Source organism: Clytia hemisphaerica, unplaced genomic scaffold, assembly GCF_902728285.1.
Source record: "Clytia hemisphaerica strain Z4C2 unplaced genomic scaffold, Clytia hemisphaerica genome assembly, whole genome shotgun sequence".
Lineage (NCBI taxonomy): Eukaryota > Metazoa > Cnidaria > Hydrozoa > Leptothecata > Clytiidae > Clytia > Clytia hemisphaerica.
In genome coordinates this window covers 924,519-945,153 of record NW_027103528.1, presented here as the reverse complement: position 1 = coordinate 945,153, position 20,635 = coordinate 924,519, and the positions used below count along the sequence as shown (strand labels likewise).

The 20,635-nt window shown below is 34.7% G+C and overlaps 1 protein-coding gene across 5 annotated transcripts; it reads right to left on the bottom strand.

Moving 5' to 3' along the window:
• Window positions 1–1,964: 1,964 nt before the first annotated feature.
• On the bottom strand, window positions 1,965–19,326 carry LOC136799449 (uncharacterized). Of its 5 annotated transcripts, XM_067056153.1 has the most exons (16): window positions 13,271–13,453; window positions 11,340–11,389; window positions 8,802–9,349; window positions 8,274–8,421; window positions 7,806–7,942; window positions 7,436–7,571; window positions 6,992–7,090; window positions 6,360–6,490; window positions 6,063–6,154; window positions 5,718–5,802; window positions 5,455–5,526; window positions 4,531–4,626; window positions 4,078–4,197; window positions 3,777–3,815; window positions 3,473–3,568; window positions 1,965–3,233 (listed from the first exon to the last, which is right to left on the bottom strand). In XM_067056153.1, the coding sequence occupies exons 1-16, from the start codon at window positions 13,333–13,335 to the stop codon at window positions 2,715–2,717; spliced, it is 2,433 nt and encodes an 810-aa protein (XP_066912254.1). In that variant the 5' UTR covers window positions 13,336–13,453; the 3' UTR covers window positions 1,965–2,714. The 5 variants fall into 5 exon arrangements, with proteins under 5 accessions (XP_066912254.1, XP_066912256.1, XP_066912259.1 ...); XM_067056155.1 differs by lacking the exons at window positions 11,340–11,389; window positions 13,271–13,453 and adding an exon at window positions 19,182–19,326; XM_067056158.1 differs by lacking the exons at window positions 11,340–11,389; window positions 13,271–13,453 and adding an exon at window positions 16,496–16,633.
• Window positions 19,327–20,635: the final 1,309 nt, after the last annotated feature.

The window sequence follows — 20,635 nt, the reverse complement described above, 5'->3', positions numbered from 1 at the left end:
CCGTATTTCTGTTTTATTTTATTCTTATTTCGTTAACCCTATTAGCCCCAGGGGGGGGGGTAGAATCTACCACGCTGGAGTTCTTTTGTTTATATCTCGGAGAAAAATTTTTGAAACGACTTGAAACTTTCTGACTTTTAATAAAATCTTATTAAGAGTACTTGTACAAAATTTTAGGGTCATAGGTTGTCCAGATCAGGTTTTATGTTACTTTATTGTGAAACATGACATAAAACCCAGCTAAAATCCTTAAAACTCAAAATTTTAAAGTGCTGATAACTTCTAAACTATTTATTCAATCATTTTCAAATTTTGACACGTGATAGGCATTGATAATACAAATTTAAAAAATCTAAATAAAATTTTTGAAAATGATGACGTCATCATTTATGACGTCATCAAATTTTGACAATTTTACTCATCTTCAGCATAGATTTTAAGAAAAAATCTTCATGGAAATTACAAAACCGGCAATTATGTTAAAGAACAGTCTTTTATCTTTCAGAATCTTCAAACAGAATCGAAATATCTTTATTGGTTCGACTGTAATAGACATTTTTGTAAACCATATATTTGGGCTTTTTTCCGACAGGTGGAAATTTTGTGATGACGTCATCAGTTTTTGAATGACGTCATCATTTTTTTTTTCTTCCTGAAAAATTGTATCATGATGGAGAACATCTGTACCAAGTTTCATGGCCATAGCTCTTCTAGATCGAAAATAATCGAGGGTGGTAGATTCTACCCCCCCCCCTGGGGATACAAAAGTCAAAAAAGCTTGGGGCTAATAGGGTTTTAAGATCGGTGTGAAAAAATGAATTACATTGGAAAACTTTTTCCATATTATTTTTTCTGGTAGATTCTTCTTTTTTAAGGGCTCTGACCATAGTCGAAGAATTGCTCTTGGGATTTGAAAGTCAAACTTTTATATTTTAAGCTCCTTGACGCACTCTCAACAAAAATTGTCTTTATAAATCACACCCCTGTGTCACAGACCCACTGGGATCCCATCCCCACTGGAAAATTTGGCAAAAATTTGCTTCCCGATGGTAAAATACCCTGGAACTTCACTGGGAAATTGACTTTTGACTTCATCCCCACTCGAAAATCAATGTCTAAAAATTTCACTCCAAAACCATCCCCAAACCTCGGAACAATAGAATTTCTATCCCCATTGGGATTTTGATAGGAATTTTTATCCCCCACTGAAGAAAAGGTTTTACCCCCGGACAAGCATCTGCTGACCCCCTGGACACCCCAAATTACCCCCGGACAGAGCAAATTACCCCCCGGATAAGGCAAATTTTGATGATTTTTTGCTACCCCCCGGACAAAATATCCTCCACCCCCCATGTACAATTTTTTTTCTGGAAGAGCCCATTACTATTTTCAAGAAAAAGGTTTTTGAAAATTCCATCTAAACGTCACTTTATCTAAACTAAACAGTCATTTCCAAAATTTCGAAACTTTTGGTTTAGACTTTGCATTAGTGAAAATACTCTAAGAATTACATCAGCCAGGTGTGGAATAGTCTAGCATGCTAGACGACTTAACTTAACTAAGTAAAAAATAGGAAGTAGAAAACTTGACAGGAGCATCAATATAGTTTATTTTAACCATATCCCGACATAAAAATTTCCCGCTTTCAACAAAAACGTTATAAACGACTGGATTCCCAGTCAGGTGTGGAAGAGAACAATCACATGTCGATGGTCTTTCACTGTATGTCATTATGGTTCGAGCTTACATTACCCAAGGTGTCGCATACCTATACTTTGACGTTCAACAAATTATAATTCCGATTGAGAAATTGCGAAATCTCCTGAAAAATAGTGGTTGGAGTTAAAACTTTTTTAAGAGAGCTTTTGGGAAAGCAGAGATGTTGAGTTTTATAATCAAGGAGTAAAGAGGTGAGGAGACAGAAAAAATACGCATTTTTCGGCTTTTGATTTTTCTTTTGATTATTTAGTTCTGTAAAAAAGCGTGCAATAATTTTCCAAAAAAAGAAGCCCCACTATGACCAATATTATATGTACAAAAATATATAAATTACAAGCACAAAAAATGACAATGATAAATATATAATCACATTTATATTATTTCTACAGCAAAATTAAAAAAGTTAAACTTTCTGAAAAGTGTGCAAAAAAAATATGAGATAAAATTCGTGTATGTACATTCAAAAATTCTTCATTTAAAATAATAAATTAGTGAAGATTTTTCAGGTTTATAAGTTGAGTTGATTCTTTAGTCGACATGCATTTTCCGTAACAGAATTTCTACAACAAAAGGTGAAAATTTGAAAAGACGTTCCACTTGGTTGAGTGAGATTTCAAAATTAGGCAGCGATTTCTATTATGATTCAAACAGCAAACTTTAGAGGTTTTCTTTTTAAATAAGAGTGATGTCGTTTGCTTACTCATCAAGTTTAATTCACAAGCTTGTATTGACACAGGTGTGGAGCAAGATTGGTCAGTAAAAGGAAAAGAAAAGCATTTATGCATTTATAGTCTATTATGCTTATATCAGCATAATATAACAATAGGAAGACACTGTCCTGATATGAAATATGTGTCTGATATGAAACGGGAAGACTACAAAATATCGTTCCTTTGAGAAGGGAACATACACCATCGACAATTTCTTTTTTCATTTCTTCCTTCCAGCCTTTCTCATGAATTTCCAACTTTGAATCGTTCCACACGAAATCATCACTATAAACTTTTCGGTGAAATACAACTCTGTGGGAGACTGATAGTTGAGACGTCGCTAGCCTTTCTTCTGGCTTCACTGTCTCTTTCCGATCGCAAAATAACCGATTTGACGCGCGGTGTAGGCGGAGAACTAACCTCGTTGTCTCGCGCCGAACGTACAACGACCGATTTTACGCGTGGTGTGGGCGGAGAGCTAACCTCGCTGTCTCGTTCTGAACGTACAACGACCGATTTTACGCGTGGTGTAGGCGGAGAGCTAACCTCGCTGTCTCGCTCTGAACGTACTACCACCGATTTGACGCGCGGGCTGAGCGGAGAGTTGTCTACGGAGAGAGAGTTCCTCGGTATGGCTGGGATGGATAACGAATGGACGCTCTCTGTTTCTCTCGCTTCGAACAGTTTACGTATACGATCTGTTTCGAAAAAGTCACGTGTCAACATAGCACTGCCTCTCCGTTGTCGTTCAGGATGAACCATGCAGTAATGTCGAAGAAACGCTCGTGCTCCTCTTGCTCCAGTCTGTAGAAAAAAATATAATTGAAAAAAACAATATTGGGATCATCAGGGATCATCAGGGAATTGGGCAACAAATCCTTCCTACAGTTTGAGAATTATGAAACAAAGGAGGAATTTTGTTGAATAACAAAAGCCTAGATTATCGATCGACAGTAAAGGTCTCTTTTAAGTGTTGGGCGATCTTGAGTTGCATTACTTTTCTCACTTTCGATCACAACCAGGCAAACATTTAAAATTTTTACCTCCAAGAGGAATTCTTTATCAGGTTCTTCCAGATGGAAATCACTGGCTTCAATGTAATCCGTATCGATACCGATCGTTCTCTCGATGTCCCGATCCTAAGGTGTTGAAAATTAAAATGTTTTGTAAGGGCTATTAAAGTTGAAAGGGTTAAAAGTTAAAAAGTTTTTAAATTTCGAAAGATATCAGTTGATAACCGAACCGGCAGCTTGGCAAGCATACTATTCGACAGAGTTTTTCAAGATAAAAGTTTTTCAAACGTGGAAGGAATAGAGAATGTTTTAGAATAATGATCAGATAATTTACCTCGACATAATTTCGTTTGACGTTGATCGACAATGCTGTCTGAAGTGGAGAAGAAATGAAGTGTTTTAGCTTTTTCACTTTGAATTGATAAGGATGTGGAGCAATATTGGTTAACGAAATCGAACACAATAGAACGATAGGAGACACCGGCCTGATATAAGACATGAGTCCGATATGAAACGGGAATACTTATGTAAAACTTAAACTCGACATTTTCAGCATATGTTACCCTAATAATTTGAGATATTTCTATTCCTTTGAAAAAGTGAATTCAATATTCTAGCAACGAATTTCGACTTACCTGGAGAGTGGAGATGAAATCAGCAAGTGTTCGTATTTCTTTTCGTGTGTAGCCTAGAAATCTAGTTTGGATATTCACTCCCTTGCTCTCCACAAAACTCATCAATTCTTGAAACGTAATCTGAGATGAGAAGGTATAAACAGTGTCTTTTATTGATCTAAAAACAGCCTCAGATTAAGAAAATTCTGATTTTAAGTCACCGAGTGAATAAATTAAGCATATTTTAAGAAAATCACGAAAAAATAAGAGCAGCCAAGCCTCAGCGAAAATTATGACTTTGATTCCTATTAACAGACGAGTGTTATAGATTTCATAATTGAGAAGGTGGCAATACATTGACTTAAGAAATAGCCAACACTGTCTTCCCACTTTAATTCACAATCAAAATAGGGAAGGGTGAAAAGTGACTAATCTAGAGCTGAAGAAGTAGAATTAATTTAGAATTGAATATACCTCTCCATCATCATCTCTGTCCAACTCTTTAAAAGCTTCGTCCAAATCCTTCTCACCAAATAAAATCTGCTTCTCGGCTTCGTTGAAACTATTGTTCTGCAACAGAGAAGAAATTTTGATGGAAATATGAAAATTAATCGCACGATGGGTTATTTTTTCTTATTTGGCGCGCCCTCAAAGAGAGCAATTAATCGTTAATTGCATCCTGTAGAGAGCAATTAATCGTTAATCACACTCTTCGATGCGGCGCCAATGTTTACAAAATTGATTTTAATGTTTTTTCTTACATTTTTTTGTATCAAAACGTTTTAATTGCATTCGAAATTTATTTTGTGAGAAAGAAAATCAATAAACAACAATAAAAGAAAGACATAGACAGAAGAGAAAATATAAAAAAATATCAGTGTAATTTCTGTAATTTACTTTCCTAACTGGGAAAAAGTAGTGAAAGCCATTGTGCGATTAGCTCGTAATCACATAATAACTCGTACAATTCGAAAATCGCACTCGTGATTTTTTTGTTTCGAATTTCCCTCGTCCTTTCGGACTCGGAAAATTAATAACAAAAAAATCACTCGTGCAATTATATTCGAATTACACTCGTTATCATGTGATTACATATACAGTTCAAAAACTCTGAAACTTTAAAACCATAGCCTGAGAATCTAGGTACACCGCAATAGAAAAACTACTCACAGTTCAGTCCCTCTACTTCGATCTTCACGAGATCAACAATATTTACTTCGAATTTTATAAAGATTTGAATTACGGGAAGTATTTTGTACGAGTATCCAGCAAAGGGGTCTAACGCTTCGGTGGATTTGGACAATACAGGTTTAAGAGAGAAAAAGAAATTTAGCCTTTTCGGTTCTGCATAAAATCAAAATCAACTCATCAAAAAATGATGAATCACTTTTTACTTACAGTTTCGAAAACTTTCTTCAGTTCGTTTAAATTAACAATTCCATCATTATCGAAATGCATACGATGCAATTCCTAGAGGGAGAGAGAAAGCATTAAAAAAAACATTTCGATTTATTGATTTTTTAAGGGTATGGATAACCTTGCTCGCAACTATAATGCAAGTTCCTCCTTTCTCAAACTAGTTATGCCATGAGAGCATCAACTTTCTCAATCAAATGATTACATCATCCAAGGCAAAACACCATAAAACGACTTCTCCCTACCTTCATAAATCTTCCAACGGCATTGACAACGGCTTGATGTTCTTTGGTGGCAGCCGCTTTACGGATACGCAACTTTCGGCGTTTCCTGTACGAATAAATGAGATTGAACACCATAAAGAGCGAAATGACCCACAAGCTTTTTTTCTTACCCGATTCTGCTGAGGATTAATACTAAGATTGTTTTTTTTTCACTAAGACAAAAACGCACTGTATGGATTTTTTGAGTTGTTAAGAATTTTCTTAACATAGAATTTTTCCAATATTTTTAGTTGGTTAGGAATTCGAAACAGGGCTTCTATTCGATTGATTATAGAAGCATTGAAGAATCCCCAGAATTTTTTCTACCTATACAACTTGGTGTTTGGAGGAGGTGGTGGTTCGTTGCCTTGTCGTTCAGCTAGCCTCACTTTCATCAACTCTGTCTCCGTGTCCGAATACTGAAAGCAAAATCAAAACGCCGAAATTAGAGCTCAGCCAGTCAGATTATGACATTCGAAAGAAATCCTTTCTTGATTAATTGTATAAAGTGACCAAACCATAAATCCAGAACACAATCCCCCGCAAAGCAGAATTTAGAAGATATCATTTTGATTTCGGAAGAACAGGAAAGTCTTAGAAAAGTTCTATGGATAAGAAAAATACCAAGATGATCCCAAGTGACTTATTGCTCCAGGTACCAAAACGTTCACTTTTGGCGAAAAGTTTGGCGTAATTTTCCAGCGGTTGAAGTTTCTTGAAGAAAGAATCCTTTGAATCCATCGATAGCCACCATCCTAAAAGAATCGATGAAGAGTGAAAGTTCGTTTATTAGTGGCTCTAGCTAGATAGGTCAATAAATCAAAAAGTCCATAAAAACTGAAAAAGACTTGATGGGTCAGAATTGATTTATGCAAGAGGACAATAAGTAGTTAACTATAGTACGTCCACTATCATCTGAATGCTAGTTTTTTTCTATACAAGAACTTTTCATGATTTTCTTATGATGAGTAGGAAAGGGTTCACACTTTAAAAGTAGGAAGTTTGCAACCGCAGTTGGAGGCGATTCGAAGGCTCCTCTTTCGAATTTCTGTGGATTGCTCCGCCTAACCATGATCCTTTACTTTTATTGCTTAGCATCAAGCAGATACGCATGAAGTACAATTTCCTACTAGGTGCGAAGTCTTTAGTGTGGCCAGCCCGACCGAGGATTCCACGACCTTTCGAACCGTAGGCGAATGCTCTACCAAATGCTCTACCTAACATTACAAGTATCAAACGTGGATGAACTGGCTTACCGTCGAAGGCGTGAATAGGGTAATTACAGAGAAGTCCACCATCAACGAAAACATCACTGATATCTTCACTCAATCTGTAACGTACACTTTGGAAAACACCTGAAAAAAGATGGTAAAAGTAGAACATCCTTTGCTTTAAAAATGTTGTGTTATGGTTTTCTAGGGAATACGAAAACTCTTCATGAAAACTGTTCATGTTCACTTTGTAGGAAATATATTTCGCTAAATTAAGAAATTATCAGTTAAAGAGAAAGTCAGAATCGCTATGAAAAAGATGCTGAGCTTGCGAAGCAATTGAAAGCAATTTAGAAAAGAACGTGTTTATGTCGAAAATGTTGAATAAGAAATAAAACGAATTACGATCTACATTTTTGAGGTCCAAGTAAGTAATTTGTATTGCTTATGCAACGTCAGCAAGCATGTCTAAATTGGCTTTGAACTTACCCGGTAGAGCAGCTGACATTCGAACCGCCATTCTTATGGGTGTATTTGGCGTCGTTTTAGGGTGGAAATATTCTGTAGACATTTGACTCAAGTTCGTTACAACGATGCACAGTTCACGACCATACATCTCGAAGACCTAAATAAAAGCGGTACTATGTTTAGTTTTGTGGTATTCAAATCCTTAATCCCCAATAAAGACTTTTTTGGTAAAGAAAAATTTGTTCGAGGAAAAAGATTGGCCTCCTGGAAACATGTTTACTAACTTTTCCACGAATAGTGGTGAAAATTAAGCATGTAATTTTAGTCGTACTTTTCCGAGATTTTTTCTTACTCACGGATAGCGAAGTATCTTGAAGGACAAAAAAATTACCTGTCTAAAGGTTATTTCAGCGTTTCCAGTGCGTTCACGTAACTGGTCGCCAAACCATTTATAAAGTTTCTTGCCAGGGTTCCATCCGTAGCCACTCAACAGATTCGGTAACAAACTGAAGTAACCACATTTGTGGTCTGAAAGAGGATTAAACTAATATGAAATCGCCTGATATATGTTATAGTTATATTTTTCGAGTTCAGATTTTTCGTCATATAGGAGGAGTCTATCTAACAAATCCTACATTACTAAAAATAGACAAAAAGGACGACAAATTTTATAAAGAACGACAAAAAAGAACGACAAATTTCATATTTTATCGCGTTTACAAACCCTCTAACAGACGATAGCATCGTCTACCATAAGGACAGCTTTCAGATCAGCTGACACACGCATACGTTTAAAAGGCCTAAACCGCCCATATCCGCCTATATGGGTGTTAATTCATTAAGCAAAGTGTAAGCTTACCCATAAGAACTGCTTTAAGGTCAGCTGACATAAACTCCTTTAGCTCAGCGGCATTGAAACCAACGGCAAAGAGAGCGGCCGTTATCGCTCCTACACTTGCTCCTGCTACTCGCTTGATGCGCTGTGTTATACCTGCATCCTCCAATACCTAGAAAAAGACAATGGTAAATTGTTGTGGATTATTCAAACTCTATACAAGAAGAGTAAAGAGTAAAAAGATCATATGCAAGTCGTATGCAAAATTATTTCAGAGGGAACATAATCATGTCTGTCATTCAAGTCAACTTAGATGTTCATGACAGTTCTCAATGAGGCATAGGATCTGTTGCAAAAGATCCCGTTTACCAAAAAATATGGCATTAAGGAGATATTCGTTTTCTAAAATAATGAAGGTTTATTCTATGGGTTACTAAAACCCGAAAGCTCCATTTTGTTACGATCTAGTACCGCAACATGCAATGTTTATAATGACTTATGCTTTTAAAAACAGTTAATTGTCAATACACCAAAAGAAGCAAAGGAAAATACCTGCAGCGCACCAACATAAGCCATTCCTTTGTTCCCTCCGCCTTCAAGTATCAAATTTTCGAATGGAAAGTCGAAATTTTTATAGATATCTTCTTCTACTGCACGTTTATCGTCTATAACAGTTTGTAATAATCTGGTGCTTGATACTGACCCAAACATCCCGCCTAACGTGCCAGCGTTCAGCATTTCTTGCGAGACGAGCGTACCCGAAGACCGCTTATCCTTACGTTTCATAGCTCTATGATTAGCGGCACCGTTTTGGTTTTGGGCGGATTTATGAGCAACGCCATTTTGTTGAATTTCGATACCACCACTACTACCGCTATCGATGCTATCAATATCGGTGTTATTGTTCTTATCATTGTCGCGCGTTGTAGAAGCGGACGTCTCGCGGCTGGAAATGGTTTCTTTGGACTGTCCATATTTCTTTGCGTTAGTGATAGGCGAATGAAAACCACTTCCCACTTGGCCGTGGTTAATCTTCCCTCTTCGTTTGCTCTTCATTTTCAAACACTCGAAGCAACCCATCTCTGGCTGGAAGTTCTCATCTGGAAGAAAAAGAACAAAAGATGTATCAAAATACGTTCTAGTGTGTATTCTGTTAAAATAGTTTTCCTTTGAAACGGCCGAATTTAAAAGTCTTTTCACGTCAACCCAGGCACGACGGAAGCTTTTTAAATCTGGTACGGCAAACGATGAAATTAAAACGATTTTACCGACGAATAGGGAAATTTCGGGATTTTTTTTATCTAGTGCGGCGGCCGCCGTACCTGCTGTACACGTTTTTTTATTATTAGAACCCAGTTTATAAGAACATTGAGGCTGAAATTCGTCGAAAAATTAAGAACATCCTAAGAACATGCCCAGCCTCAGTTTGAAAAAAAATGACAAGAAACTGCAATTTTTTCCTCCTTTCAAGCAGTTTTAACCAAACTCAGGGATGGATTTTCTAAAATCGAAAGTCGAATATTGTCCAAATTTTACCAATTTTAAGTGCTCTTTATTTTGCATGATATTACCGATATAGTCTGAAAAATATTAAGAACGCATTTAAGAACATTTTAGGCTGAAAATTGCTAAAAAAATAAGCACATCCAGGCTCAGCCAAATTTTAGGTGTTCTAATAAAAAAAAACGTGTACCCGGTGCTCCCCGCACCCACAGTAGAAAGACCATACTAGCCCTGAAAGAAGACAGTATTTCAATGAATAATGACAAGACTAGACATAGACCTTCCCAAGTAGGAATAGACACATGCCTAACCCAGTGATTACTGCACATAAGAACTAAAAAGTGCGCTTAACTATACTGTAGAAATGTGAAGGTACTTGAATAAAGATAAAAGGTATATTTTGACTTTTAGAATTTTGCGACTATACATGAATTACTGACATAGAAACTGGCGAAGGAACGATAGAAGCAGGCGTACGAAAAAAAAAACATTTAAACAAAATATTAAACGAATAAAGTTACAAAGATTCATTTCAATAATTCAAAAACCTTCTCAATATTACCTTTACCAGGCCCATCTTGAAACAAATTTCATACAACCCCCAAAAGACAAAAAATAGATCCCAATGAAAAATCCCTCTCGTGTTATTAATACCAGTTAGCTATTCAATATTTTCTAAAAAGTACCATATGAGTGAACGGGAAAACCTCAGAAGATTGAAGTTTTTCACACAGAAACGTGAAATTAGAGTTGGAAGCAGAATAATATGAAAATAGAAGAATTCACTCTTCCTTAGACTTCCCCTCATCAAGTTTATTTGTATAACTGAAGAATGAAGAAAATCTGATGAAGAATGAAAAAGAGAATTTACTTTTGCTTTGAATACAAAACAATAATCAAGTTTCCTTACTTACAGCATTTAAAATTGATGTCGTAACTGTTAAACAAATTGGGTAAATAAATACGGGAACTTATTAGCGAGGAAAATAAATTTCATCAAAGAAAACGTATAAACTAAAAATTATTTAACCAATAAACTGAAACACTGTAAAGAAGAGAAAGTTCTCAGCCAAGAAAGACGTTGATTTTTTAGTCAAGAACGAAGAAAACTAATGTCTTTATTAGAGGGTACTTACTAATTACTTTCCAATTAAACTTTCCTTTTGAAATAAGAGAATGAAGAAGAAAGAAAACAACTCATTTTACAAAAAGTTCTTTCAACCTTAACACGTCTAGGATAATCTTTTCGAAAAGTGTCAGAGCTAGCCGATAGGCCAATCATTTTTATTTACTTGCCTTGAAATTTTCTCTAAACACCGTTTCCATTCCAATCTATATTTTCTTGCGAACTAATTCTACTTAGTAGAAAGAAAATACTTAAGAAATGTGGCCTTAACGACTTCAATTTTCATTGTGTATGAAAATCAAAACCTAAAAAGAAAAAAGATAAATTTTCAAGGCTTTTTAGGTGAAAACTTATAATTCCCTAACACAGTGGTGTGCGAGCTGATATCAAACAAAAAGAGTTACACGAACTTAGATTAAAAACTTTAGTACTTCGAGAAAAGTGGAAATTTAAAGTCTAACCTTCGAGATTCCCTTCGATGATACGAGTCCACACCATGACTCTGGTAATTCTGCAGATAAAAATGAGAACAACTTCCCTTCATTAACCAATCCAGCTGTAAATTTTACTTTACTCTATCATCAACTCTTTAAGTAAAACCAAAGCTCAGTACAACTTAAATTTATTTGTACGAAATGCAACAAAGACTCTATGCTCGATATACATTGGAAATTAACATTAAAGGAGTTGACTGTGATATTTCCTTTCGCATTAAACCACACTATGGAGCATTAAAAGGCGAAAAGAGACAAGAAGATTGTTTACAAATTGTGTCTCCATGGTGATCAATTTGTTACATGAAGTCTCACAGTGAGAAAAGGTAAATTTTACTATCCTTTAAGTTGATGAACATTTAATGAAACGTCTGGAATTTTGGTTTATTAAAGCATTATTTAAATTTAAAATTTCCAAATAAAAAAAATGAAAGATTTGTCATAACCCAACTTTATTGAGATATTCAAGCAACAACTTCATAGAATCACGATTCCATCCTCAATCAAATTCATCTAGCTTAGAAATTATTTCAGAAAAGTATTTTTCGCATTTCTTTCGGACAAAAATGAGGATTTTCAATCTACAACTTGAATGAATGTAAAGATATTTACAAAACGATGAAATTGCTAAATCATAAAATAACTCACTTATGGGTCGAATGAAAATCACACAAAACACAATAAGAATAACGACAATAAAGGACATAAATGAAACAGAGCATTAAAACAAAGGAATTTCTTCAAAAAACAAAGAAATTTTATTCTTCAAAATAATAAGAAATGGTTGATGGAACGGTGTTAAGGGATTCAAAAAAGATGATGAATGATGATATTCCTATGTTAATTTGATTCGAATTATCACGATATCCTTGAAATATTAATATATTTCATCATTTTAAAAGTGTGATTAAAGATTTCTTTACTTTAAGAAAATTAGTATATTATGGTGATATTAAAAAATGGTCATTACATTTGAATCATCCAATCGTAGAAAGATCAATCTAATCAAAGACATCGAAGGTGTTGATTTTCAACCTTATCTGGTATACAGATGATAATGTACCTATTGTATGTGTCGTGTTATTACAAAAAAACAGCATTGAAAAATGGACATGAAAGTACTATACCAAAAACATAAGCCCAATAGTTTCCCTAAAAATGAGGGTACACCTACTTCCATTGTAATACCGGGTGCGCCACAAAAAAGTTTCTCTCTTTGAAGCTGATTTTCTCGTAATCTCAAAATTTTAAAAGAACCATGTTTATTTCATCGGAAAGAAGAAAGATAAACTTAAATTTTGATGGGTCATTTATTAAATTCGGTTCTTTACAGTAGATGAAAAGTTATGCTCAATTGAATAAAAAAGTTACTTTCAGAAAGTGCCCGAAAACGTTAAGAATCGACCTATCAAATTTTTATTTTAAAAGTGGCTTTACATGATTAAGAGCATTTTTCAGTAATTAAACACATGAATTTTGAAGCTGATGGATCGGAAGGGTTTAAAATCTTCATCAAAATCATTTTGATTTACTTTTACCAATATTTTCCTCAGATTTTTGGTTGTAGACTGAATAATATCTATTTAAGGCTGGATGTACCTCGAAACCCCAATATGATGTATTTTTATGAATTTTACAAGATTTTTTGGCTTTTTTTCGACAAATTTTCTTTCTTTTAATGTAATTCAACCTTCCTTTATACAACAAAAGGTCATTTAGACAGCTAATTATCGTTTTTAATGACTGAAACAAAAAGTTTATCTTTCTTCTTTCCAATAAATTTGGAATGGTTCTTTTAAAATTTTTAGATTTTGAGAAAATTAGTTTTAAAGAGAAACTTGTGGCGCACCCGGTATATTTGACTTAATTATCTCCCTAAAATAAACAATAAAACTTACCTAGACTTTTTGTGTCTACTATTTGGTATGGTAGCATGCTCAAAATGGTGTAGGCTTTCATTCATGCATGTATGGTATAAACATCTCAAATGATATTATGTAATGGTATTCCAATGTAGATTACATGCAAGTTATGTTATGCATGATTATGATGAGTTTGTGGAATGGATTTATTATTAGTAATTTATACAATCTAATAATTTTCAAACATACTCGACACTGAAAATAATTCGAAAAAAAAATATTTTTCACTAATAACTTCCTGCACTTGGAATTTACTAAAACCAAGACTTACTATAAATATATACCCTAATATATACTATATTTCTTCTAACTATACTCGACTCGAAATAATTTCCAACAGGCTCAAACAATTAATACTTGATTTTTCTCCCTTATGGTGCTAATTTTGCAGGCCAAAAGTTATAATCCTTCAATTGCTGGTAATAAAAGGAAAAATCTGCTTTTTCTTGCCAGCAACAAAGAAAAACGAATCGACAATTTATCTAAAAAGCTTTCAACCAATGTTTGTTAGTATTCTGCCAGCTATTAAAGAATAATGTTATTTGAATAGTTTTGTTTGATTTTTTCCACACTTGTTATATATTTTCTTTAGTTTGGGAAAATTGTCCAGCAGTTTACAATTTTCTAGCTCTTTAGTCTACAAAAAAGCAAAAAATTTTCTGGGAACCTCCTCCTCCTACACCCCGGCAAACTCTGACCCAGACTACTTTTCATTGTGTCTAAAACAAAGCAAAAACAAATATCTTCATTCAAAAACGAATCAAAGAACATATTTGTTCACCTTAAATATCAGAATGGAATTCAGTGCAGTGTAGATGCAAACACTAATATCTACTGCTAGAAAATAAGTTAGGGAAACCATCCAGGGTCCTGTCATTCTATCAGTCAGCAAAAACTAAATGACACTTGTAAACTCAAGTTTCTTACCATTTTCCATCAAAAACAACCGAGAACATTGCTACTTGGCAAAGCTGGATACAAAACAAATTATCTTCTGAGATAAGGGCACTCTTTTGGATCTATTGTTAAGACCATCTAAATTGGCAGATGGAGTTGCGGAAAGACAGAGGTACTCGCTGCTTTGAGAGTGGTAACACCAAAATGCCCAAAATGATCTTCCAATAGAAGGCGAAATAGTTGCAGCATGAGTTACGTCATGCACTCCACCACAGCATGCAATGAACAGTGTTTTAGTGAATATTAAGCAGATACTTGACAAGAAAAATCGGATATCGAAAATTATTCAGTCAACCTTTATGGATATTTGACGAAGGGAAGCTGAGAATGTTTATAAATTCCAAGTCCCCTGACCAATTGGCTACCAAATTTTTTTAATTCAATTTTTTCACTTAAATGTTTAACTTTTTTGAAAATCCTTTTCAAGACAACTTTGAACACACTCTTCATGGTTTGCTTTGATTTTTGTTTGAAGCATTTCCCTTTGGTATGTTTTTTCCAGAATTTTTCGCCATTTTTTTCTGAATTTTGTTTTGTTTTGTTTTGAAAAGGGTGGTCTACTACGAGTTTCTATCTTTCTATTCTATAAAAACACGGGAAATTTCATTCCTATCCGGAGATTCAATATAATGGTTTCCTTTGTTATTTCAAACCGGAGCTAGATACTTTGCATTGGAGCTGTCAAAGTTGAAGACCGCGGACATACCCCTCAAATGTCTTAATCATAATGTACTGTAAGGATGTCTAATTTCGAAACTTATTGCATCAACTTTTTTATCAATATTTCAGACTAAGGAAACAATATCGGATTGATTTTCATGGAAATGCTTTCTAACATAATCATCGTCTTGGACAAAGTATTTTTATGAATGGCAGTTGAAGTTTTTTTCTTACGAAGCTTTTTTGTTCATATGTAGTCGTTTTGTATGGGTTTCTTTTGGGTGCTTTGTGCAAACTTGGATCGTTCGGATTCTATTTTTACACAGTACGACAAATAGGTCAAGGAAAATAACCACTAAAAGAAATTCTCCAGAGGTTTGTTTTTGTATGACTTTTCTGGATTCAAAAATATTTGGTCGCAAACTAAACTGGTCGCCACAAATGGGCAGGGGACTCTTTAACTTTCTTTCAATTAAAAAAGCAACTTGATTACGCTTCAAGGCATATGATAAAAATAGTTGGTGCACTTAGTTGACCTGATTTCCCTGTTCTTATTTATCACAAATACCAAATTTCCCTAGTTTGTGTATAACCCAAAGGTGATTCCCCACCCACAGATAGTCTGAGCCGAGTTTTTCGAAAGGAATCACCTTTTTGTATTTTTAGACATATATTATTTTTTAGCCAAAGTAAATATTCAATATAAATTTTATTTATGTGAAAGGTAGACAAAAATTTTCCCCTACACCACTTCAAAGGTTAATTTTGTCTTTTTTGTTTTTTTCTCACTCCTTGTCTACTTTAGGCGATTTCTTGTTTTTGTTTTTTTTTGTTTTTTAGATGGCGGCTGTGGTCTCTCTGAGGAAAGGTCACTCCTGCTTCGGATAGGCCCCATATCAGAAAAGTCCTTTCCCCAGGGTGATTCGGCTTGGCCTCACCTTGGTATGATTCTTAATAATATTATTGCCTTGTGTAATTCTTGATTCTCTCTTATATTTCATAGTGTGTCCTAGGCCTTTAGATTGGGGATTCCTTTTTATATATTATAATTATAAAAGATAGTATATAATTAAAAAACGAAATTTTTAAAACTGTACATTTTTATTAGTTATACCATAAATTGGTGATAAAAGAGATGATAAAAAAAAAACATGCTCTAGACGCTAAGAGGCTGCACACACAAACAACTCCCTATTTCTCATCTCCATGATGGCAGGGACGAGTTTGTTGGCAGTATGGCAGTCACATTAAATTAAAAAGGAAACTAGGTTCTTTTTATTATTTTCGGTTCACAGAAAAAAGGTCTAATGTACTAAAAAGTTCCTTGCATGCAAAATGTTGTTTTGATTTGGATATCTTTGTTGCTAATTACTTTTTAGTGATGACTACATTGTTAAAGTTTTCTTTTAAATATAACACTTCACATTTCTCATACCGTATTACTTCGAATAAACGCCCCCTTTTTTTAAACACCCCCTCGAATAAACGCCCCTCCCAAAAGGAAAATTATTAAATAAAGGCCCTCTTCGAATAAACGCCCCCTCTAGGGGAAGGGCGTTTATTAGAAACTTGTGACTTTAATACCTCAATACCAGTGTTGATTAGGTTTGAAAAGGAAGATTTTAGTCATTTCTTGTAACCAGAGCAGTTTTCGATGCAATTTTAGTCGTTGAACCAAAGAAATTTTGCACTAAAATCCTGATAAAGAACTAAAACAAAGGGTATTAATATATTCTGGTTTGCTTTTGATTTCAAGCAAAGGTCTTAGCAACAGGACGCGCGTTCATGACAACAGGAATGGGTAGAAAAATCTAAACATAGATAGAATTTAAAAAAAATACCGATCATTCTATCGAGCACTAAAAAATACCCCCTTTCTATGTTTAGTTTGTTCTACCTTGGATTATAACTGAAAATATCTTCAAAAAAACATTAAATATGTCAATATCAATTCAACACCCGTTAAAGAAAATAATTTGTAAATTAAAAATTCTTTTTATCGTGAAATTTTGAAATCAAGCAAAAGAGAGTCAAATTCAATATTTGTGTTAGCGTTAGAATATAGTAAATTTTCATGAAAAAATATTTCGCAATGGCGGTACACCCAATTGCGCCCACAGGAAAGTTCCAATCTTTAATTATCAGGAAATCAGGGCAACTGGTTGACAGAAGGTTTTCAAGAAGATTTATTCAGATAAAGCTATTACTTGAGAATTTTAAAACCTACATAACCAAAAGCAAAAGTTGTTGGGAACAAGACACAAGACAGAAGGTTTGGTTGTGTTGATCAGGTATGTTTTTATTCTATCCGAACTAATGTTAAAAAAGACCAAGGAAGCCCTGACTGATCACATGCTAAAGTAAAAATAATTCTACACATGTAAATGGGTCAGTGTTTGAAGTACGCAAAATTTTCGGGAATTATAGCTTATCCAGCGGTCACGTGCGTTTGCGAAGGGTAAAATGGCCCTACAAGATTTGACTATATCTTTTTATTCCATGAAGAGATTACTTTCAAATGAAAAATATATTGACAATGAATGGGTAAGCTTTCTAGAAATCCAAACATAAATTGTATAGCTTTTACCAAAAAATAGCACTTTAGGATCAGAAACAGTCAAAAACCAGCTTTTTCCAATTTTCATCGAGTTACAGGAATTAATTCCTTGTTTTTTTATCTGAAATTTTCAGTAGGGGTGGCCAACATGGTTCCCTTGCTCATATCAGGGGGCCTGAGACGGGGGTAACAGAATTAAAGTTTCTAAGTAAAATCTTAATTATCACCCAAAAAAGTGCCTATTTTTGTCCATATCTTTTAAATAGATAATCCCAGCCTTATCCCTCCTTCAGTAAATCTTCCTATACCTTTTGCCCTTCAGAAAAACCAAAAATATTGGCCTTAATTGATTGCTTTCAGTTCCTGTAGCCAATAGACCTTTTTTCAAAGAGGACGTCCTGTTGAATAATTATGTAGCCCAGTCATAAAAACAATGATAGAGCCATGCATAATTACTGTATCATGCATATTGTATTAATTATGCATGGTTTTATCATTGTTTTTCTGCTGGACTACATAATTATTCAACCTCTTTGAAAAAAGGTCTATAGTGTGACCCCTTGTATTTATATTTTATTCCGCACAGGTTTTTCAATAGAGATGTCACATGACTCAAATCCTGCAGTCTTATTGGACTAGAGAAAGCGGAAGTGAAATAACGCAATCTAATTGGATGAAAAAAAAGACCGTGGGAACTGGAACCAAAAATGATTCTCATTCTAAAACAAGATGGCGGCGAGAAAAGCATGTCTTTTGCTCTGGACGAAAGGTTGTAAATTCTGGTTGATTTTAAGGGTTTATCTTATCTTATCTCATTTACTTTAATTAGTAGAGGCTTCTTCAAGTTTGGGGAAGGTAAGTCTATAAAAGTTATTTGTTTTTCGGTGGAAAAAAGTGTTTTTAAAAAAGCATTTTTTGTGCTCAAGGTTTATTTTTCTTTGCAAATTTTTGTCTTCAATCATAAATAGATGAACAAGTATTTGACTGATGGTTATGATTTTTCACAGAACATAGTAAAACTATTCAGGAACTTGGACCTTTTTACAAAATTTCAAAAAATCTGTTAGTTCTGAAGATATATTGAAAAGTTTAGACATGGGTAGTTTGCCTTCGTGTTTCGCGTTCCCCCAAACCAAACGCACGTGGGTACGTGGCAGTTAGTGAAAATACCTCCATTTAAAGCATGTTTTAAAGTTTACAATAACAACTTTCCTTTTATTATGGAAACCAAACAAGGGTGAACAAATCATTAACACTAAAAGTGGTTGTGACGTTGGTTTTGTAATCGGTTTTCACAATTTCTTGTTTCTACGTAAATCTTTTAAACCTCTTACTAGGAGAACATGTCATTCAATAAGGAAACTTATAACACTTTATCGCAGATTAAAATTTTTTGATGAATCCCTTTAGAAGTTTTCTGGCACATTCTTCTTTTGGTTGCTAGTGAAGTAAACCATAAAGCGCTTTCCAGCACTAATCTTTGACATACATTTGGTGGGACGCTAATGTGACTAACTGATATAAAATGGCAGATATTGAAAAGATTACTTCTGTGGTGGTATATTTTTTAGCTAGATGGAGTTTGTTGGCAGTGTTGGTTATGGCAAATATCATGCATAGTGAAGAGCATTTAAAAAGTGTGAAATTGAAAGACTCTGATATATGTATTGGAGGCAGAACAGTAAGGTTTAGAATGATAAGTAAAATAGTTACCATTATCCATTGATCAAATCAATATCAGTCAATTATGCTTGTATCGAGTGTCCATTTTGATAAATCACAGCAATGGAAAATTGATCCATGCTCCTCGCTACGCTTTCAGAAAATTTGATCTGACTGCTCACTTTGTTTACGTTTGCTAAGGGCCTGTCTACACAGAAAATCGTAGCTTAAAAGCCTGCCTACATGTAAAATTCATAGGCGGCTAAAAGTTTTGCGCCTCTATTCGCCCATTTCGCCCTATTCGTAAAAATGCTGCCTAAAACGTAGTAAGGGATTGGGAACTAACTGCCGGCCGCTTTTCAAGTAGTCATAAGGGTCTTTATCTTATGGTATCCAATGATATTGCCTAAATACTAAATACCTAGATACTCCCTTTTATCTCTTATCTTTCCTTAATTTATGGCATTTTAGGCCCGTGGGCGGCGGGAGAGGGGGTGCACCACACAAGGTAAATGACTTCAGACGTGTGCGGCGCTGCTGAACGGTTTTTCGAGGTTCAGCTAGTAGCATCGCAAGGGGTATGTTTTGACCAGTGCTGCACTGTAAGGGAATGTTTTTGTCTGTAAAGGGTGTCAAATTTCGTAGCTTATTTTTATAAGGATCCGATTTGAAAGTCAATTTTTTGGCCGAACGCGTATGGTTGTTTTCAGAATGAGTACGAGTGCCCCTCTCCAGGAATTTTAGGATATGTCATAAGTAAGTTACACACGTACCAAGAGAAGAGAAAGAATGTTGATCGAATCTAAATCTAGATCGAGTTGTGATACTCTTCCCTGGAACGAGCGCGAAGAATGTGTAATGATGTGTCTCTCGGTAGGGCAAGAGAGAGAGAAGGGCTCGTGAAGGCTCTTGCGAGCATGCTAAGGACATGAAATTTTGACCAGTGATGGGTTACAACCAGATTTCGGTTCAGCTATTGTGTTTGTATTTTATAGACCGGAACGTTGATGTGGTTTGAGGACAAAACAAAAATTTGGATAATAGTCTCTTTAGCAGAACTTAGCTGAGAATTGCAGCATACCCACTTTTACCCACTTAACTCCGGGACTTGACTTTGGTAACTGTCCAAAAGGCAGACCATACACTCACTCTATCTCTAAATCGAATCTCTGTAATTCGAAAACTCGAAATATCGTTAACTTGTAACTCGAGACAAATTCCTTGTATAACTTTATCAAACCTTATTCAACAAAATTCTCCATGGATATCGAATAAATCTATATCTAAAATGTAAAAATATCTATAAATCTAGTATTGAAATTCCTGACTGTGAAAGGATACAATCTTGCAAAAGGGAACAAAAACTCCAAAAAGAAGCAAATATAAACCGAATCCCAAATAATTTCAAAGTTGAAACACAAAATAACATATTGATTAGGTCAAATCAGTTGTAAACTTTTCGACACCACCAAATAAATGAGAAAGGTAATACCAGTTTGATTTTG